Source organism: Eumetopias jubatus, unplaced genomic scaffold (assembly GCF_037043125.1).
Source record: "Eumetopias jubatus isolate StellerSeaLion01/CBP00866 unplaced genomic scaffold, mEumJub1_p1.0 scaffold_10, whole genome shotgun sequence".
Lineage (NCBI taxonomy): Eukaryota > Metazoa > Chordata > Mammalia > Carnivora > Otariidae > Eumetopias > Eumetopias jubatus.
In genome coordinates, this window is record NW_028274816.1 from 75455554 (window position 1) to 75478193 (window position 22640).

The window sequence follows — 22640 nt, forward strand, 5'->3', positions numbered from 1 at the left end:
GGAAGTCGGGGGGCGGGTCAAAGGAGGCGCGGTCTCCCGAGTGCATGGCGGGGCTCTGGCTGCTTCCCGGCCCTAGCATGCGGCTTCCGGGGGGCCGACTTTGGCGGCTCCTGCCCCACGGGCTCGGGGGGTGCGCCCCGGCGGAGGGGGCCGCCAGAGTCTGGCTCAGGCAACTCGGCGCGCGGCGAGAGGAGGCGTGGCGGACCTCGGAGCTGGCTCGCAGCGGCGGGGGAAGCCGGCCCTTGAGCACGGGGATGCCGCCCCCTCCAGGGTCGTCCGGCCCCGAGCCGAAGGGTCGCAGAGACCCCATGCGCCCCTCCAAGCCCGGGGTGAGTGCACACCTGCAGCCCTCTCTGCTCGTCGCGCCTGCACACCGCCCTGCGGCCTCCCCGGCCCGCTCGGTGGTGACCTCGGAAATGGTCCCCAGCTCAGCCTTACCGGCGGGGGTCACAGACTCTGCTCCCTCTTTTCCCTTGCTTCGCCCGTAGTCCAGCCCGAAAGGGAGGACATGAGAACTGGCGCCTTCCCCACGCGGCTGGATTCTCGGGCTTGGGTTTTAGTTTTGCGTCCCCTCCTTCCAAAATACCCCGAAAATAGGGTTCGTGTTTGCCTGGAGGTCTCGGCCTTAAGTTGACCATGATTGAGGAGTCAGAGCATGTTTATTTCTGTGAACCCCCTTTAGAGGTTCGGTGTGTATGTTGAAATTGAGCAAAATGTGGGTCGTAGTTGCGTGCCGGGTATATGCCTTTTTCTTCGGTTTCTCTCAGGTTCTAGTTCTGACCCCACTGCCCGCTAGTGTTGGGTAAGAGAAGTGGGCTTTAGAAGCTGGGGGAGGAAGGTTAATGAATGAGGCCGAGGTAGTCGACATCTTACTAACCTTGGGACTTGAAAAAAGAGGGCAAAGGAATTAATTTGCAAGAAGCTCCATTTCTACTTACTTTGGCTTTGTTACTTCTGGAAGCCAGAGTTAGATCAACCTCCCGAATTTTATTTATGGTCCCAGTATCAGCACAATCACATAATTAACCGGTTTTGAAATCAGCAGTTGGAGTCAGGGTCACCCTTAGTAACAGTCATGGGACTTGAGCTTTGGGTGTCTTTCACATGAAATGCACTTAAGGACTTCCTTTCCCTTTGGGGACGAATGCTTCTGTAATTGTGATCACAACCCAGGTGGAACTGCACCCAGACACTGTTGGTACTTTTTCACCCCAGAGTAAAGTGGAAACATTCCTACATATTTAACAGAATCAAGACCTGTATTTATGTATATTAAAAGCCACGATAGTAAATTGAGAATGGTTAAATGTTTGCGTCTTACTGGTGTTTTTATTGGAAATCTCTGCCCCAGTAGCCGGTTTCCTGGAAGTCTTTGGCATTCACATTTGCAATTGGTGGCGCTTTATTGGCCGGAATGAAGTACTTCAAGAAAGAAAAGACAGAGAGTAAGTAGATATCTATCCTCCTGTCAGCTCGAAATAAAATCCTTTTCTAACATCTTTTATTTTGTTTTTAAACTTCTTATCTTGAAATAATTTTAGATGAACAGAATAGTTGTAAAGATGGCACAGAGAGTTCCTATGTACCTTTCACCTGGCTTCTCCTACTGTTAACAAATTACATAACCATGGCACATTTATCAAAATTAAGAAATTAAAATTGATGCAATTCTATTCACTTGATTTGGAATTCGGCAGTTTTTTCCATTGTCTTTTATCTGGTCCAGGATCCAGTCCAAGACACCACTGTCTAACAGTATGAAAAGACTTACCGTGGACAGGTTTGGAGGTGGGTGGTGAAGCCCAGAGGCTACAGAGATGACCAAGATGCAGTCCAGCCACTGAGGTGCACGTGACAGGGAAGCAGACGCAGAATCAAAGGACTTCACTAGATGAGGTTCTGCCAAGCCAGGGGGAAGCCCAGGATGCTCTGAGGGCCAAAAAAGGGCCAGCCCCTACTGCAGACCACTGAGTATCAGCAGAGGGAGAGGCCGGAGGCCGACCACGGATGATGAGCGGAGATTAGGAGAACCTGGTCCGGGGGTGCCGGGAATGGCTCTGGATTAGCACGGGAAGTGTTTAGAAATTGTTTGCAAGAACTTTATACTTTAGTGAATAGTCCGGTCTTTTAAGATTTGGTTTAAAAGTTTCCAGTAAACCTTTAAAATATCACTTAAATCTGTTTGGGTTCTTTAGAGATCTCTTGATGCCATGTTACAAAGGATGTGTTTAAATCTGCAAGAATTCATAGGCTTTAGAATCTTAGCAATATAAGATCCGTTACTGATAAGTAGATGTGTTTCTTTTGTATAACAATCAGTGTTTTATTGATGTGATTTTCATACTCTAATGAGAAATTAAGTTCCTTTAGTTTCACAAAGAAACAAATCTGAGAAGCTAGGAAAGTAATGGCAGAGACAGTTCTAGGATATGCAAACTTTTGACTTTAGTTTGGAATTTCGCCTGCAATAGTATTTGTTTAATAAAATTATTATGGAACTATTAAAAGTATTTCTAAATTATCTGAGTATTTGCTGACATGATGCCTCATCAGATGCTTCACTGTGTACATTTTACAAACAAGTACGTTCTCCCAACATAATCATAATGCAGCCGTCAAAATCAGAAAATTAACATGGACGTGTTAACTGCCATTCAGCCTTCAGACCTCATTCAAGTGTTGCACCTTGATGTTCCTTATCGCAAAGGGATCCGGGTCAGAACCATTCTTATACCTCCTTGTCTCTTTAGTCCCCTTCCATCTGTAGCAGTTTCTCAGTCTTCCTGTGACTTTCATGACCTTGAACACTTTTGTTATTTTGTAAAATGCCTCTTAGTTTGAGTTTGTCTGATTTCCTCACGATTAGATTCAGGTCATGTCCTTTTGGCAAGAATATCACAAAAAGTGATGCTGTGTTCTCACTGCTTCTAGTCTAGTACCATGTGATTTCATTTCGTCGCATTACTAATAATGTTCAGGTTGATCATGCATGAGTCAGCCTTCTCTACTGAAAACGTAGTTAATGTATATTTTGTGGTGTGTATTTACATATATGTAAATATTCCAGTCCCCACCCAATTCTCGGTGTTTCTATGTCCATACCAACTTGTGCTTTCCTATGTATTCCAAGAATTGTAATCTATATTCTCTTTATTTTGATGCTCAGATTGTCCCACATTGGTCCCTGGGAGTCTGAGCGACTTCCTGTTCCTTTTGACCTGCCTCCAATGTTGAGTTCTTCCTTAAATCTGGATCTTCCTGTACCTCCTCTTTGGTGGCCCCAATACCAGCCATTTCTCCAAAAAGCCCTGTTTCCTTTTAGTGGAGGAGGATATTTAGAAGTCAGGAGATGCGCTCATCGCTTCCGGGTTGTATCTGCTCCAGGGTCCTCTCCGTGGACCGAGCTAGAAACTAGATGTAGGTACTTGCATCTCCGTTTATTTCTGTATCTGTATGTATCTCAGCCACAAGTTCACACCAGCACCTGCAGTCTCGGCTCGATGCTGCAGGGTGCGTTCTGATTCTCTCCGTCCATCTTTCTACCTCTGCTGCCACGTTTGACTCTTATTACCTTTAATCTGCTTATTTATGGTTCATCCCTTGTGCGTAAGTAAGGTCCCGTGGCCGCTGTCCCCGCCCCATTCAGATGCCCTCCTCGGGACACTCAGGCTCAGACTCCAGACGGCAGCCCCTGCCCAGTTACGGCCACGCCTAATGACTTGGCTGAATTGTTCCAGAAGAGACAGTGGCATCTTTACCGCTTTTTTTTCTTGGAGTCCTTACTACACACCATAGCATTTGATTTGACTTTGTTCATTGTTGGATACTTAATTTTCTTAAAAGATTTTTTAAGCTGATTGGAAACAGACTGTTCTCCACAGTCTGTGCCCCCACAGTTAGGAGTATAGAACTGACCATACATCAGGCATTTCGGTGCTTGTGGTTAGATTGACTTTTGTAACGTGCGTGTTTGTATCTCTTCAAGAGCTGGAGAAAGAGCGGCAGCGAAGCCTGGGGAAGCCTTTGCTGGGGGGCCCGTTTTCCCTCACAACACATACTGGAGAGCCCAAAACTGACAAAGACTACGTGGGTCAGTGGGTATTGATTTATTTTGGTTTCACTCATTGCCCTGATGTCTGTCCAGAAGAACTAGAAAAAATGATTCAAGTCGTGGATGAGATAGGTAAGCCATCACTGACTATAAAAAGTACGTTTACTTAATGTCCTTAACATTACCACGCTTTTCACATTCTCGTGCTACTGTCGGGTTGGGTGTCGTGATCATTTGGGTTCATTGTTAGAACATAAAATCTCAGCATCGCGCTTGTTCACTGCTTTGAATCCTGTGACCGTATCCTCTACCAGCCGGAGCTTGTAAATGCCGGGAGGTCTGGTTTCCCATAACTCTGCATTGTGCCCCTTCCCTGATTGTAGACACCCATCACTGACCCTGCCATCGTGCATGTGACACACAGACTGGAAAGTCACTGGTACGGTCTGTGCTGTGCAGTCAGCTGCATTTATGACCAATGAGGAAGCAGGGTATGTCCTTCTTAAAATAGATTGTTTCAGGGGATCCAGCGTTTATTGATGATTATTGCCCTTGATGATTATTGCGGGGGGGCAGACTGCAAACATCAGGTTGGATCAGGACACGAGAGAGCCACACGATGTGATCCAGGTAACGTGCACAGACTGGTGCAGGTGTTCGGTAGGATAATTATCTGGTTCCTGCACAGATACTATGGACATCTGCTCCTCCTGCAGGCCGTCCCATCCCCTGCCCCGCCCCACCCCGCCCCCTGCACTCGAATCTTCGGTGTCCCTCTGCTTCCTGAACGCCTTGCTGAAGTACTTACTACTGCTGGTGTTCCTCTTCTCCCCTAGAGTGTGAATACTGACCAGTGAGAACTTTCTTTCAGATAATATCCCAACTCTGCCAAATTTAACTCCACTTTTCATCACTATTGACCCAGAAAGGGACACACAAGAAGCCATCGCAAATTATGTGAAAGGTATGTCTTATTAATAATATTTACATCTCAGGGCACCTGGGTGGATCAGTCAGTTAAGCATCCAACCCTCGACTTCAGCTCAGGTCATGATCTCAGGGTCCTGGGATTGAGCCCTGCGTCAGGCTCTCTGCTCAGCGGGGAGTCTGCTGGAGATTCTCTCTACCTCTGCACCCCCCCCCCCACCCCCTCACACACATGCTTTTTCTCTCTCTCTCAAATAAATAAAATATTAAAAGAATAATAATACTTTACATTTGTTTAAGCTTTTAGAGTTTTTGAAAGATCAACTCATTTGACCTTACATGCCTCGTAAAATAGGACAAATGATATTATCATCAGGTTTAGAGAAGATGAAAAGGTGAGGCTCAGTTGTGACTTTGGCCGATAAGCAAATAAACAAGTTTCTCAATTCCCAATGCACAGCTCTGTTTATTTGGCACAGAAAAGACTGAACTTGGCCTTCATATATCAACAAAGCTGACAGAACGTTGAGTAGAGAGTGAGGACACATTGCTTCCAATTCCAGTTCTGTACCTCATTCTCTCTGTAAAATTAGGACAAACATAAATCCTGGGAGTGTGTAGATTGGGAGATTAGAGATTCTATACAGTTTGAGGTCCTAACACATTTTATAAATCCAGAACATATATTATGACAGAGACACATGTATAACTTTTCATGGGAAAGTTGAAACATCTCCACGTGCAAGTTAAAACCTATGAGAGGGCATTTTTACAGACTTAAGTTATGGTAGAATTAAAGATGAATGCTTCGGTCCTTAGGAGCTTGGGCAAGTTGCAGAATTTCTCGGGACTCTGGTTTCCTCCGCTGAAAAATGATGATAATAAAAATCTGTTTTGTTGTTATAGGAGTGACGGGAACGTGGGTGCTGAAAAATCAGGAATTGGAATTTTAGTTTTAATTATGGTGAAATCGGTTTAGGCTACTGGTCAAAGGGACCGATGAATAGTTTTACATTTAATTTTACATATGACACATTGTAACGCATATCGTGTAAAGCTTTGAGGTTATTTAAAAGTGTTTTGTGAAGGCCCTGCTGTACCTTCTGTTATTTAACATATTTACTGAGATATAATTGACATACACTTAATACGTACATATATAAAGTCTACAGTTTGTTACCTTTAGTCATATGTCTGCACTTGTGAAATCATCAAGCAAAACTGGACGTTCCCGTCACCCCCAGCGGTTTCCTTGCACCCTTGCTCCTCCCTCCCCTATGCCCCCCTCCTGTCTCCGGGCATCCACTGATCTGCTTTCTGTCGATGTAGGTTAGTTTGCATTTTCTAGAAGTTTATGCGAACAGAATTATACACTCTTGAGTAAAAGCATACAAGTAGGTTATTGGATCATGTGGTAGGTGCACGTTCATCTTTTTAAGAAACTGATAAACAGTTTTCCAGAGTGGTTGGACATTTTTACATTCCCACCAGCCGCGTGTGAGAGAGCTCTAGCCCCTGCCCATCCTCACCACATTTGATATGGCCGGCCTTTGTAGCCACTTCACTAACTGTTCGCTGGTCACGCGTCGTGGATTTGCTATGCTTCTCCCTAATGACCCTTGATAGTAAGCATCTGGGACGCCTGGGTAGCACAGTTGGTTAAAGTATCCAATCTTGGTTTCAGCCCAGGCCTGATCTTGGGGTCATGAGATCAAGCCCTGTGTCAGGCTCCACGCTCAGTAGGGTCTGCTTGGGATTCTCTTTCCGTCTCCCACTGCCCCCCCCCCACTCGTTCGTTCTCTCAAATCTTCAGAAAAAAAAAAATATTAGGGGCGCCTGGGTGGCTCAATCGGTTAAGCATCTGCCTTCAGCGCAGATCATGCCCACGGTCGTGGGATCAAGCCCCGCATCGGGCTCCCTGCTCAGCAGAGAGCCTGCTTCTCCCTCTCCCTCTCCCTGCTGCTCTGCCTACTTAGGCTCTTTCTCTAGGTCTCTGTCAAATATATAAATAAATAAAGTCTTTAAAAATAAAAAAATATTAAGCATCTTTTTGTGTTCTTACCACCTGTATGTCTTCTTTGGTGAAGTGTCTTCATATCTTTCGCTCATTTCTATGGGGCTGTTCATTTTACTTGTATTTGTTTATCACGTATATTCCCAATATGAGTCTTTTATCGGGTGTATGATTCACAGATATTTTCTCCCAGTCTGTGGCTTGTCATTTCAGTCTCTCAATGTGGTTTGAAGAGCAGTTTTGTTTTTGTTTTTTTTTTGTTTTTTAAAGATTTTATTTATTTATTTGACAGAGACACAGCAAGAGAGAGAACACAAGCAGGGGGAGTGGGAGAGGGAGAAGCAGGCTTCCCGCGGAGCAGGGAGCCCGATGCAGGGCTCGATCCCAGGACCCTGGGACCATGACCTGAGCCAAAGGCGCAGACACTCAACAACTGAGCCACCCAGGCGCCCCAAGCAGTTTTCAGTTTTGATGAAATCCAGTTTACTAGCATATTCTTATATAGATAAATCTTTTGGTTTCATTTGTAAGAAATCTTTGCCCAGCTAAAGGTTAGAAAGGTTTATTTTTTCTTGAAGTTTTAGAGTTTTTATTAGATATTTAAGGTGAATTTATGTTCACAGTGTGCAGGTTTAGCAGGAATTTGAACAATGACATAGTTATTTGCTAAAGCAGGTGTGACTCATTGGGTGACAAATGATCTCTAGTGTAAGTGTGTTATGTTGTCACCGGTTGGTTACTGCAGGTTAACCAAACCCTAAATTTCCCCAGATGAGGGGAGATGTGAGTTCTCATAACTGAAATGCAAGAACTATACAGTAATATTCTTAACCGGCACATACATACATCTGTTTAAACTCTTAGAGTTTTTGAAAGATCCGTTCTTTCAAAATTCTTTACTAGTTGAATTGGAACTGGGGGGGGATTTAAAAATATTGAAGTTCATGTGTAGAAAATTACTGCGATTTCAACAATTTTTTTAAAAAGATTTGGACATGCAACTAATAATGTAGACTTCATTCGCTTTTCTCTCTACTCAGAATGGAAAAGAAAAACAAGCCATCCTGCTTTTTTCAGTATCTGAACAGTTTTTCAATTCAGGATGAATTAGAAATGACAGTAGGGTTTTTTTTCTCTACCTTTGGAAGAATGTCGTGCTGTTAGGTGTTGGACTGTCATCTCTGTAGTCTGATGAATCCAGGTGTTTTAAGTGACTTCTACCAGCTCACTCCCATGAATCCCAAAAACCGAGCAGCAGATGCATGCAGTGAGATTGTTTGCTGGAAAATGATATACAGATGTTGGCGTGGGATGACTGAATCCTGAAGCAAACCTTTTTTTCAGGACACAGTGAAAAACTGTACTGCTTAATTCATGACAATATCTGTCTATAAACGTTACATGTCTCAGAAGTATATCTAAGTATTTAAAAGCAACTAAATTAACAAAAAATGTGATTTAAATAATTAGAATCCATTCCCTTCAGATCTTTTACAAGATTGTTTTGAAAGGATCTGACTTACATGTTTACAAAGAACCAGCTTTGGATTTCGTGCTTTTCCTCTACTGATTTCCTGTTTTCAGTTTCATTGATTTCTGCTCTGATTCCTTTCTTCTGTTCACTTTGGATTTAATTTGCTCTTCTTTCTCTAGCTTCCTGAGGGGGATAATTAGAGTCCCAATTTTAGGTCTCTTTGGTGTACGAATTCAGTGCCACAAATGTCCCTCAAGGCACTGCTTTGGCTGCATCCCACAAATTTCGACAAGTTGTGTTTTCATTTTCACTTAGTTCAAAATACTTTTCACTTTCTCTTGAGATTTCTTCTTTGACCCATGTATTATTCAGAAGTGTGTTTCATCTCCATGTATCTTGGGATTTTCCACTTATCTTTCCATTACTGACTTCTCTTTTAACTCCACTGTGGTTTGAGAGCATGTCATACGGTTTCTGTACTTTTAATCTGTTGGGGTGCATTTGATGGCCCAGAACGTGGCCTGTCTTGGTGAATGTGACTTCTTTATTATGGAGGAGAATTTGCATGTGTTCTGGGTGCATTTATTTTCCTGTGAATTAGGAGGGAGTGTTCAGGGACCCCCAGAAGACAGGGGTAGTAGAGCTGCCTTATAACTGACGCTGGCTTTTAAAGTCGAGGTGGGGGGGGGGTTTGCTTGCTGCTCATTTTTCACTGCGTTTCTCGTTTTTTATTCAGAATTTTCTCCCAAACTGGTTGGCCTGACTGGCAGCAAAGAAGAGATTGATCGAGTGGCCCGAGCATACAGGGTGTATTACAGCCCTGGCCCCAAGGACGATGATGAGGACTACATAGTAAGTAAATGCTCGGGTGTCACCCGGAGGCTGGCGCTCAGGCCCCGCACGGTCCTGCAGCTCGAACGACTGGCTTCAGAAATGAAAGAAAGGGGCGCCTGGGTGGCTCAGTCGGTTACATGTCTGCCTTCCGCTCAGGTCATGATCCCGGAGTCCCGGGATTGAGCCCCGCGTCGGGCTCCCTGCTCAGCGGGGCGTCTGCTTCTCCCTCTGCCCCTCCCCCTGCTTGTGCTCTCTCTCTCTCACTGTGTCTCTTTCTGTCAAATAAATAAAATCTTAAAAAAAAAAAAATGAAAGAAAGGCTGAGATCAGTACAAATTCCTCAGAAATTGGGGATATTTGAAAGGACAATAGAAGTATCGCTTTTTTAAGAATGCTGGTCTAATGTATATTCACTGTTCTCATAACTGCATTGCGTGTTTTCCGTCTTAGTGGCCCATAAAATTATGGGAACATACACAGTGAGTGGTATTTTAGATTGAGTAGAACGTGATGCTTGGATACCACATTGGAAATAGAGAGAAGCCATCATTTGGGGGCAGTGCTTCTTTGAATTCCAAACATTGTACAGGTTCTGCCTGTGTGCCCAGGGAAGAGCGTAAGAAGCGGTGCAAAGCCCTGGGGAAGTGCATTTTTGGAATGCATCAGAGTTCTGAAAAGCAAGAGAAAAGAGCGAAAGCCACGAGAAGCTAGACTTTCTGGAAGGCTTATTTTCCTAGGAACTATATGCTTTGCACAATTACGTGTTTATATTTGCTTCCTGCTGTTGAAGGATAGGGGGTAGCGTTGTGCTACCCCCACCCCCCCGTGCCCTGGCTTCTCTGTAACATTGGTTGAGCAAAGCGATTAGTCATAAGAGTCCATCTACAAATCGTAGTTTGGGTCGGAGCTCTCTCAGATCAATGGCCAACCATACCATCAGGTGGCCTTCGTGTTACGTAAAATACTTGGGAACATCGGGTTGTGTGGTCCGCGTTGACTGGTTTGTCCTGACTCAGCAAGAACACATCATTTTCACAGTGCCTGTAACCAGTAGCGACAGCTACGTGTCCTGCAGATCATAAACATAAACGTGCCTTTGGGCGCTGAGATTTGTATTCAGTCATAAAGTAGTCCTGCAAAGAATCCAGAATGTGAATGGTAACTTTTTTTCATTTTAAAAATTAGAATACAGATAGGTTTGCCTTTTTTTTTTTTTTAAGATTTTTATTTATTTATTTGAGAGAGAGAGTCCGCGTGTGAGCCCTGGGGAGGGGCAGAGAGAGAGAGAAGTAAAGCAGACTCCCCGCTGAGCAGGGAGCCTGACCTGGGGCTCTATTCCAGGACCAGGAGATCATGACCTGAGCCGAAGGCAGACGCTTCCCCAACTGAACCACCAGGTGTCCCTGCAGATAAAATATTTGTCTCATAGAGACTTCTTGGACCCTCTGGAATTCATGCTAGACCCCATTTTGAGAGATACTAGTCTACTGCCCTAAGAATTTGACCTTTTGATCAGAACCAGTGAGTTGTACGTCTGAAGCTAATATAACGCTGGATATTATTAACTGCGCTGGAATTAAAGTAACAACAACAAAAGAACCAGTGAGGTTGTCGCTATACATTTCCTAAATCAACCAGTAGGGGGAGGCGCTCTCCAGCTTGTGAGGTGTTTCATTGGTACGCCTTTTGTGCCTTGAGGCCACAGATCTTCATCCACAAAATGGTATGGGAAGCTTCTGTCAAGACTTAAGGGCCTGCAGGGAGTGAGGGAGTGTCTTAAAGGCTGAGATGTAACCGAGTGAGGTTTTCTTAATCTCAGGAGCCACAGAAGGGAAGCTTCTGACTTTCGAGCGCCCGTGGAGTCTTCAGACAGATAGTACGTGTAAAGTGGGCATGCCAGACACTTAGGATTCCGTCGGAAGCTAAGCGTGTACATCACTGCTTTATATATGTGATATTAACCTTAGTCTGTGTTACATAAGAAGTGTTTTTGAAAAACACTACAACTTGGGGCACGTGGGTGGCTCAGTCCGTTAAGCATTCGACTCTTGATTCTGGCTCAGGTCACGGTCTCAGGGTCGTGAGATGAAGCCCTGCGTCAGGCTCTGTGCTCAGCGGGGAGTCTGCTTGAGATTCTCTCTCCCTCTACCTCTGACCCCGCCATGCTCTCTCTCTCTAAAAAAATAAGAAAGAAAAACACTACAACAGGTCTTCAAACCAAGAAAAGATGTTCAGTTCCAGTCAAAATGAAAGAATGGGAATTACACAGTGTAATGCCACTTTCTGTTAGATCAGCAGAGGTCAAAAGTTTGAAATATTGTTGAAATCTAGTTTGGGAAAAGAGGGAATACACTGTTGGAGTGAATTTGGAAGAACAGGCATCCACCCTGCGTGGATGATAGGAATTTAAGTGATACACCCTCTTCGGGGGGCAGTTTGTCACATTTAAAGTGGAATACTTTTTACTTCAGAGATTCTGCTTTGGGGAATTTTTCTACACCTGTACCCTACAGCACTGTTTTTAGAGAAGACAGGAAACCAAGCAACCGATTTTTTAAAGGCTACTGTGTACGTACTCCAAATGGTGTCCAGTCCCTTGTCAAATGAGAAAGCAGCTACAGTGCGTTGTTACTCCCACACAGAAGGAAGTAGTGCCCGTGGTGAAAGAAGTAGACACACAGTAATAAATGCAGGCAGTTTCCCTGGAAGCATCCAGAAGGAACTGGTTACAGTGGTTCCCTCTGAGCACAACGGAGGGACTCTGGGCATCTGGAACAAGTGGCAAATTTCTGCTGCCTACATTTACTGTATATTCTCATGCGCATTTTTATGTGCACATGTTACCTTTTCAGAACGTAACGTGTCCAGAAAACTCACCCGTCGGAAAAGCCGCAGAGATTGTGGCAGCGAGCTGGTCGAAGGAGTGGGCTGAGAAAGTGGACAGACCCGGGTGTAAGCTTAGGTCTGGCACTTTCTAATGATTTAACTGAACTCTCGAGCCCTTTGGATCGTTTGTGGGGGAGGAGGGTACCTGGCTCCGGGACGAGGGCAGCGTGAGAGAGAGCGTCTCAGTCCACGCCAGCTTCCTTTCTCTACCGTAGGGACTACTCGCGCTTTAAAGCACGCTGTGTTAGAGACACGCGGCGATTCGCTCTGCCCACAAGCCACTGAACGTCGAGACATGACCATGACCGGTTGGGCAGATGCGTATGGAACAATATTTTCACTCCATATTAGAAAGTAACTTATATTGGGTGCCTGGGTGGCTCAGATGGTTAAGCGTCTGCCTTCGGCTCAGGTCATGATCCCGGGGTCCTGGGATCGAGTCCCGCATCGGGCTCCCTGCTCTGTGGTGAGCCTGCTTCTCCCTCTGCTTCTCTCTCTCTCTCTCTCTCTCTGACTCTCATGAATAAATAAATAAAACATTTTAAAAAAAATAACATATTAAGCACACTCGTAAGAGAAATCTACTGGAATTCTAGTCTTTTAAGGGAGAGAGAGAATAGAGTGGGAAAAAGGGAGAAGTAGGGAGAAAGATGGAGGCCGGAGACTCTACTGTGACTGTTGGATGTGCGGAGAAGCGCAGCTCCCCCGTCCTCCGTGTCCTCCTGCAGTAGGTTATTCCAAGACATGAAATCAGCAGCTGTTTGAGCTCTGGGCGCATTCCTTCCTTATGTGCGCAGGCGAGTGGCTCTTTCCATTTGCTCTCTCCTTGTGAGTGTGTGTATATAAAGAAGTAATAACCTCACAGACCTCTAATGTGTGGCGGGTACCTTTGGGGATGGCTCCAGTTTGGTGTGTGTGATCGGATTTCTGTCTGTCTTTTTGTCTTGCCAAATAGCAATCAAGCCTGCAATAAATTCCAAGGACTCTAGGCGCCAAGTCTTCTGCTCATTTAAACTGGGATTTGGTGGAGGCATATAAATAAAAACATTGATGACTAATCTAAGCCTAAGTTAGAGCTAGGAATGTTTTCAGAGCTTTGCCTGGAAAACATAATAAATTGAAGGTGACTCCTTGGGAGGTGTAGCATTTCCGGCTCCTAAGGAGTTACCAGGTCATCTGCTTCTGATAGGATCATTCAGCGTAGTAGATACAAATTTCCTAGCGGGGGGAACCCTTGTTTTCATGTTTCTGTTTGCAACCCTGATAATCAGGACTAAATATTATGCTGAAATTTATAGATTACATACCTACAGAAGTGGTGGGTTTTCTGGATTCTCCTAAAAGGTGGTAGGCAGCATTTAGGAACAATGAGGAATAATATACACACACACACACATTTATGCACATATTTCTTCCTAAAGCAGTACTCAGTTGTTGGAAGTAGACTCTCGGAGACTGTGTGGACGCACCTGTCACAATGGAACCACGAGAATTCCAAATTCTACCTGCTGTTTAAAGCAGTAGTCAGTGCGGAGTTCTGGAACACACAAGATTTTAGATGTTTGTCACCGTGAATTTATTACAATAGGCTTAGACCCATCCTGTAAATGACAGCTATTACAAAGGCTGTTTAAGTTGAAAATAGAGCTACCATACGATCCAGCAATTGCACTCCTGGGTATTTACCCCAAAGATACAAATGTAGGGATCCGAAGGGGTACGTGCACCCCAATGTTTATAGCAGCAATGTCCACAATAGCCAAACTGTGGAGAGAGCCAAGATGTCCATCGACAGATGAATGGATAAAGAAGAGGTGGTATATATACACAATGGAATATTATGTAGCCATCAAAAGGAATGAGATCTTGCCATTTGCAACGACGTGGATGGAACTGGAGGGTGTTATGCTGAGCGAATTAAGTCAATCAGAGAAAGACATGTATCATATGACCTCACTGATATGAGGAATTCCTAATCTCAGGAAACCAACTGAGGGTTGCTGGAGTGGGGGTGGGGGTGGGAGGGATGGGGTGGCTGGGTGATAGACATTGGGGAGGGTATGTGCTATGGTGAGCGCTGTGAAGTGTGCAAGACTGTTGAATCACAGATCTGTACCTCTGAAACAAATAATGCAATATATGTTAAGAAAAAAAGAAGAAGAAGATAGCAGGAGGGGAAGAATGAAGGGGAGTAAGTCAGAGGGGGAGACGAACCATGAGAGACGATGGACTCTGAAAAACAAACTGAGGGTTCTAGAGGGGAGGGGGTTGGGGGGATGGGTTAGCCTGGTGATGGGTATTAAAGAGGGCACGTTCTGCGTGGAGCACTGGGTGTTATGCACAAACAATGAATCATGGAACGCTCCATCAAAAACTAATGATGTAATGTACGGTGATTAACATAACAATAAAAATTTTAAAAAAAACCAACAAAGGCTGTTTAAGCATTAACGTGGAATTTTCTCCTGCAGTATTTACTCAGTAGAATAAGCAGCGTCTTTCAGTAATATTTTTGTCCTTTCTCTCCCTCCTCCCCCCTTTCTCTGCAGGTGGATCACACAATAATCATGTACTTGGTTGGACCAGATGGTCAGTTCCTAGATTATTTTGGCCAGAACAAGAAGAATGCAGAAATTGCAGGTTCGATTGCCGCGCACATGCGGGAACACAGGACGAAGGGCTAGCCAGAGCCCCAGTGCCGGCCGCGTGTTCTCTTGCGGAAGAGGAAGAAAGCTTTGTCTCCCGTAGGAGCCAAGATACACCTATATATACACACGCACACACACAAATGCAACCTACAGAATGGCCTTCGCACCCCAAGAGCATCTTGTCTACTCTCTGAGAGCAGTCCAACCCAAACCGCCGACAGGGCATGTTACCCTTGGGTTTCGCCAAGATAGTTCTTGGACCTGTAAAGATGCAATGGAACAGTCCCTTGAGCCCAGAGGACCAAGTTAGCATGAGGCCAGTGGAGGGGACATCGGGAAGCAGGAAAGGCACAGCAGGTGCATTTCCCCACGTCAGCAGGGCCCTCGGGTCAGCGTTGCTGCCCCTCGGGTGCCCCGGACCCTTGTCCACAGTGTGGGACTGAATTTCCAGGAAGAGTGAAATTTCCATAGTGCCCTTGATTTTCCTCTTCGAGTTCGTGGTGGCTGCTAACAGTCAAATCAGGCCCTTGGACGTTCGTGGTTAATCTGTAGACCTGAAAGCGCACATGTCTACAGTCCTGCGGGTTAGCAGATCTCACGCTCTGGTTTGCGTTGTGTTCCCCTGGCAGTACCTGCTGAGTTTACTAATGAAGAGGAAATCTATTGCTAGGTCAGTTTCTCTAGGAATCTTTTATGTGATTTTTATTTAAACGTGCGGGGTCTTCAGTGACCTACCAAATGGAGGCAGGTCGTCTTGATCATGGCTGTAACACAGGGTACTTGTCTGCCTGGACTGGGTTGCAGTGGGTGTGAAATAAAGGTGTGCTGAGTTTTGCAAGCATGACTTTTCTTATGGGTGAATCGTGGGTGCGCGCACAGCAGCACATAGCCCTCGGAGCAGAGACCCACGGCCTCGGAGGGCCTCTTGGGTGCTTGTTAAAGCCCCGGTTCCTGGCCAGAGCTGGATTCACGGGGCCCGGGGTGGGGTGTGGACCCCTGCGCTTGTAAGCAGCCCGCAGGCGGCCCGGCGTTGGCAGCCTGGGGCCCGTGCCTGGTGAGACTTCTGTGGGGAAGCGAGGCTTTGGTCTGGGCAGGTGAAAACGTGACCAGCTTTTGGTGTGACCGTCGGAGTGCTGTGCACACAGCCATCCAGGAAGATGACTGTCGAGTGGTGGGACGAATCTTCCCTTTGTGAACTCAGCTTCCCTGGGCGTCTGGGCTTGACCGTCGCTTTCCTCCCCCTGAAGCTGCTCCCCAGGGCAGCTCTGGAAGGTCTTCAGTCAATCCTAACACATGCAGGTATCCTTTCTGGTCAGGCGACAGGTCCTTACGCAGCACTTGGGTTTCACATGCACGTGAGCCAGGCCTGCCTTGGTTCTTTAAACTCTCGCTCATTACAGTAAACCTACTAAAAATACAACGAAGTAAGCGAAAAAGAAAAACCATAAACGGCAGTGGTTCTGTGGGCTGTACTGTGTCCCCCCAGGATTCGAATGGTGAAGTGCTGGCCCCCAGCACCTCAGAGTGTGGTGGTATTGGGGGCAGAGGGTCTTTACAGAGGTCTCTGAGTGTAAATGAGGCCGTGAGTGTGGGCCCTCGGCCGGTGTGACCGGCGTCCCTGAAGAAGAGGAGACCCCAGCTCCACGAGAAGCACCTCCGCCGACCCCTTGCTCTCAGGCTCGGAGGCCCCAGCGCCGTGGGAAGCTGGGTGTCTGTTTAAGCCCCCGGTGTGCGGGGCTCCCTAAGGGGCAGGCTCCCTGAGAAACAACCACAGATTGAGTTTATGGCAAGTCCAGGCTAGAACGCCTTTGCTAGGAACCTTGTCAAGGAGGCGAGGGACTTCACCAAAGGACCAGTCTCGTGTGACAAAAAAGATGCTAAATAGGGGCGCCGGGGGTGGGGGTGGGGGTTGCTCTGTCAGTTGAGCGTCTCTGACTCTTGATCTTAGCTCAGGTCTTGATCTCAGGATTGTGAGTTCAAGCCCCAAATTGGGCTCCACCCTGGGTGTGGAGCTTACTTTAAAAAGAAAAAGAAAAAAAAAAGGTACTAAATATCTAAAATGCCAGACATCAGAAAAGAGGGTCTGTTTTAAGCCCCGGAACATTTGTGCAGATCGCTTTGCCGACGGCTTGCTCCCGATAAAACACAGTCCTCATTCTCAGCTGTTCCAGGTTAGAGCTGGTGTCATGATCCAGAAAGGGACCAGCAGCTCTTGAAGAAACATATTTGCCCCTCATTCCAGTGTCAAGTTTAAAGGCTTAGAATCAGGATGTTAGCAGCGGGGGAAAGGGCCTCGGAGATGAGGTCCAAATCTCTTTTTACTCATGAGGGGACAGTCCCTGGGTTCTGAACCTAGATTAGAACTCGGGTCCCCATGTCCAGTCAAGCCCCAGTGTGTTCCCTGCCATGGGGGGGGGGGGGTGGCTTAAAGTGACCCTTGGAATCCAACCAAACCTGGGGGTGTTGTGTGCTGGGCAGGCAGACTTTCAATCATGAATTTGGGGAAATCGGAATCCAAGGCTGCCTTACAACAAAGTATCACTTGTAGATCTTTACCTGGGTGACAGAGTACTCACGCTGGACTCTTCATAGAGTTAATATTTTTAGAAACGGCCGTTGTTTATTTGAGAATTCTAAGAGTCCAGCCCGTGCGGGAGGCTGGGAAGTATTTAATGCATCTGGCTGTCCACGAGGCAGCCCATCACCTGAGGTCTAGGCGCTGACTCACTGAACCACCCATTCGGTCCGTCTGCAGTAAAACACTCATGAGTTGGGAGGCTGACGTGAACCCAGTAAGGTGATTTGAAGTCGAAAATGTATCTGTACTGAGATATTTTAAAATATTTCTTACTGCTTTTAAATGTGTGAGTAAAAAATGAAACTTCTCAAATCATCCATGATCCCTCAAATAATATCTTTCTTAAAAATTTTTCATATAGTACAATTTAAATCTCTGCATGTGTGTGTGAGAGAGAGCTACCTTTAAAACAGCAGTCACCCATGCAGACATTTTTATTCCTTAACACCTCTAGAACTTAGGAGGTCATCATTTGCTATCCATTTTTAAAAGATATTTTAAAGGTGATTGATTCTTCCACAATTTCAGTATATCTTCAGTAAAGAAAATTTGGAATATACAGGGCGCCTGGGTGGCTCAGTTGGTTAAGCGACTGCCTTCGGCTCAGGTCATGATGCTGGAGTCCCAGGATCGAGTCCCGCATCGGGCTCCCGGCTCAGCGGGGAGTCCGTTTCTCCCTCTGACCCTCCCCCCTCTCATGTGCTCTCTCTCTCTCTCTCTCTCTCTCTCTCATTCTCTTTCTCAAATAAATAAATAAAATCTTTAAAAAAAAAGAAAATTTGGAATATACAGAAAAGTTGAAGTAATTTTAAAATCACCATTATTCCAATACCAGGAAACAATATTGGGATGCATTTCCCTTGAATCATCAACATGTTAAAATCTCTTCTTATGCCAGAAACTCACGAGTATACCTCTTTATAAAGTGAGGCAGGACACTGCAGGCTCCATCCCCTCTTCCCCACTGCTCCCTGCCCACCCCCCACAAGCACCTGCTGCTTAGTGTTGGGTGGGCATCTTCCCAGAGCCCCGAGGGTCCAGTCGGGCTCAAGTTACAAACTCGAAGCTAAACGTGTTACTACTGTGACTCGCACAGATGTTGCCCGGTTTTTATATGACTGGTAATTGTTATTTTTTTGTTATATTATTGCGTATTGGTTTTATTATTGAGTTTGGTAAATATTGAAATTAGCCCAGTATTCCTGCCAAGATTAGGTGGTGGATTAGCCAGAGAAAAAGTAGTTTTCAGGGTGATCTTCACTTGTCTTCTCAGTGCTCCCCTGACCCCCATCTCACGAGCGCGCGCACACACACACACACACACACACACAAGCGTCTGCCTTCAGCTCAGGTCATGATCCCAGGATCCTGGGATTGAGTCCCACATCAGGCTCCCTGCTCAGCACGGAGCCTGCATCTCCCTCTGCTTGCTGCTCCCCCTGCTTGTGTTCTCGCTCGCTCTCTCTGTCAAATAAATAAAATCTTAAAAAAAAAAAATACAATGCAAGCTAAATTAACCCTTCCAAGCCTCTTCTCTTGCCCGTGGCCTGGGGATACTACCAGCAGGGCCGCCGGGCGGGTCCCCTCTGCAAAGCTGTGCAGAACACCAGCACATGCCTAGCAGGTGAGGGCTGCCATTATTTTGGTCTCGGTGCAGGTGCCGATTTGGGGCTTGACAGATGGTGTGGACAAGTGGGTTCGGTTATAAGTGCTTCCTGCCCTCCCTCGGTCACTGTTCCGCTTCAGCCCGCCTGGGGGGATGCTGACTCCTGACAGGCTCCCGCCCGTTCGGCCCCCCACGCCCATGCCGACACACACCTAAGCCCGGAACTGGAGTCATGTTGCCTTCATGAACCGTTCACACCTGCTTGGTTAAATGGCATTCGAATTTAGAGACAAGGTTCTTGGAAAAACCGTAAAGTTCGAACCAGAAACCTGGAGCATTTGGTCTTGACACAGGAACACCAGGGCACGGTCATATGGTAAGAGCCGGCAACCCATTGGGGTTCTTGCTCAAGGCACAGAGGCCCCATGAAGCCCCCTTATCTTTAGTGAGGCAGACAGACTATAAACAAATAGGTTCAATGGCATCAGAGAGTAGTAAGTGCTATGAAGAAACCAAGATCTGGGGAGTGACAGGGAGGATGGGCATTAATTGGTCATGGGAGGGTCCTTTGGGGGGTGACCATCTGAAACCGTGTGAGTGAGCCATGTGAGTGTCTTGGGGGGGGGTGTCTTCCAAGACCAGGGCCGTGACCCTAGTAAGAGCAGCAAGGAGGCCAACGCCACAGCAGCCTGCTGAGTCAGGGAGGACGGGACAGAGATGCTGAGGAAGGGGCTGGGGGTCACATGCTGGGCAGGGCCAGGACTCTGGCTCTACTGTGAGCGTCGGGGGGCAGGGGGAGCCCGGGAAGGGCGGAGAGCAAGAGCCTGGCCTGACTCATGCACGCAGGGCACCCGCTGTGATCACTGCTTTGGTTCATGAGAGGAGTCAGGGGGCTAATGTCTCCCCTCATGGGGGGGGGTCTTAAAAGTCATGCACCCAGTGTACTCTTCCAGGAGAAATCGCTGGCCACTTAATCGAAAGGAAAGTTTTCTTTTTTCTTTTCATTGTGGAAATTTTAAAACCTAATCAAAGCATAGAATCGTTTAGCAAACTTGATATGCCCAGCGCCAAGCTTCGATAATGATCGCTGTGTGGCCGATGTTTCATCTACACCTGCACCCACTCCCACCCACCCCAATCCCACGTGTACGCCTCTCTGAAAGATACCAGCTCTGTCTTCACGAAACAAAGTCACAATCCCACCATCACCTCACAACAAGCTGTGTGTCTTGTTTCTTGTTTACTAGTAGCCAGTACCCCATCAGTGAAAGCTCAGGTCTACCACTGGATACTTTGCTGCAAGGAGCCATGACACCATTCATCCTGGAGGCCTGTTCTGTCCGTGTGGCACATGGGGCTATGTGCCCACGTCTGCGCTCAGCGTCAGGAGGACACGAGGGGGTTCAAGGGCCACGGCCCCTGCAAGCCCCCCCACCCGCCGTTCCCACTCAGGAGTGGTGGTATTTGGGTTGGACCAGATTAGAAAGACACCCCCCCCCGTCTTAGTTGTTTCATTTGTACGACAGGAATATTTGAGCACTAAGTGAGGTGCTGTGAGAACAGGGAAGACTAGTGGACAGTCATCACCTGGACCTGGGCGGTTATTGATCGCAAAGCACGAGGGGACAGCTTGATCCCGGTGATGATATACGCATCTAAAATGATGAAGCCACAGCAATGTCCACAATAGCCAAAGTGTGGAAAGAGCCAAGATGTCCATCGACAGATGAATGGATAAAGAAGAAGTGGTATATATACACAATGGAATATTATGCAGCCATCAAAAGGAATGAGATCTTGCCATTTGCAACGACGTGGATGGAACTGGAGGGTGTTATGCTGAGTGAAATAAGTCAATCAGAGAAAGACATGTATCACATGACCTCACTGATATGAGGAATTCTTAATCTCAGGAAACAAACTGAGGGTTGCTGGAGTGGTGGGGTTGGGAGGGATGGGGTGGCTGGGTGATAGACATTGGGGAGGGTATGTGCTATGGTGAGTGCTGTGAACTGTGCAAGACTGTTGACTCACAGATCTGTACTTCTGAAACAAATAATGCAACATATGTTAAGAAAAAAAAAAGAAGAAGATAGCAGGAGGGGAAGAATGAAGGGGAGTAAGTCGGAGGGGGAGACGAACCATGAGAGACGATGGACTCTGAAAAACAAACTGAGGGTTCTAGAGGGGAGGGGGGTGGGAGGATGGGTTAGCCTGGTGATGGGTATTAAAGAGGGCACGTCTTGCATGGAGCACTGGGTGTTATGCACAAACAATGGATCATGGAACACTACATCAAGAACTAATGATGTGGGTGCCTGGGTGGCTCAGTCATTAAGTGTCTGCCTTCGGCTCAGGTCATGATCCCAGGGTCCTGGGATCGAGCCCCACATCGGGCTCCCTGCTCGGCGGGAAGCCTGTTTCTCCCTCTCCCACTCCCCCTGCTTGTGTTCCTGCTCTCACTCTCTCTCTCTCTCTCTGTCAAATAAATAAATAAAATCTTAAAAAAAAAAAACTAATGATGTAATGTATGGTGGTTAACATAACATAATAAAAAATTATAAAAATAAATAAAATAAAATGTATGAAGCTATAAACTTAAGGTGTAGGCAGTTGATTGCACGTGATCTGCAGTTTTAAAACACAGAGGGAGGGAAAGAGAGTTCCCGCGAAGGCGGGCTCGAGAGAAAACTGTGATGCGGAGAAGGGCTCGCTGTCGCAGGGACGGTGACACGAGGTGACCGCTAGCTAGCTGACCCAGGTGGGCGGCGGACTGAACAGAGACCACACGGAAGGTGAAGCCCCCCCCATCCCCAGACCCCGAGAGCTTCAGCAAACCCAGACAAGCCATGTCAGCAGGGCTGGGCCCCCATGGGCAGGCAGGCAGGGCCACCTCGCTGTGCTCGCACACACAGTGTCCTTCTTCTGCCACCAAAGGTACAGGAAGGAGCCCGGTGACTGCACACCCCCCGCCCCAGCTGGCAGAGAGGCAGAGAAGCTTGCTCTGAGGCTTCGGAGGCTCTCTGAGCCCAGGACGCAGCGGGCAGCAAGAGGAAGGAGGGAGCAGGCCTGTGGCATGTGGCAGGCCTGTTCCTCGCTGGCTGTCCCCATGAGCTGCAGCTGGCTGGTGTCAGTCAAGCCGGGAGGCCGCCCTGATGATGCCCGTGCCGGCCAAGTCCCTTTTTAGGGACTAACCCAGGGACACTGCCCTTATACTTGAGCCATCTGAGGGATTCTTGGGCGGGTCTGCAGTTGGCGGCCGTTACCCGTTTTCTACTGAAGATGGCTCCAGGACGAGGGGCCAAGCTCAACTCTGCAGCCGTGGGAGGGCCGCCTGGTCTCAAGAAGTCACACTAAGAGCCTTGGGCTCCTCATCTGCTAGGCGGCGAGGTCTCGGGGGCGGCCTTGAGGCTGTTCTGCCATCACGTGGTCAGCTGTGGCACAGACCCGTCCAGCACGTCCCCCTCGGGGAGGGCAGCAAGGACCCAACGGGGAGCTCGTCTGCAAGTCTGTAGCAAAACCAATCCTAGAACCTCCGCTCTAGCCTTCTACCCAAGCGTGGCCCCAGGGGCCGGCAGCCTCGCATCACCGAGGGCTTTCTAGAAACGCAGGGTCTCGGGCT

General features: G+C 47.1%; 1 protein-coding gene across 1 annotated transcript; it reads left to right on the top strand.

Annotated features, from left to right (window-relative positions):
- The first annotated feature begins 6 nt into the window (after positions 1–6).
- SCO1 (synthesis of cytochrome C oxidase 1) lies at positions 7–15672 on the top strand. The gene is made up of 6 exons (XM_028124979.2): positions 7–329; positions 1355–1445; positions 3986–4183; positions 4923–5015; positions 9203–9318; positions 14736–15672. The coding sequence occupies exons 1-6, from the start codon at positions 45–47 to the stop codon at positions 14868–14870; spliced, it is 918 nt and encodes a 305-aa protein (XP_027980780.1). The 5' UTR covers positions 7–44; the 3' UTR covers positions 14871–15672.
- The last annotated feature ends 6968 nt before the right edge of the window (positions 15673–22640 follow it).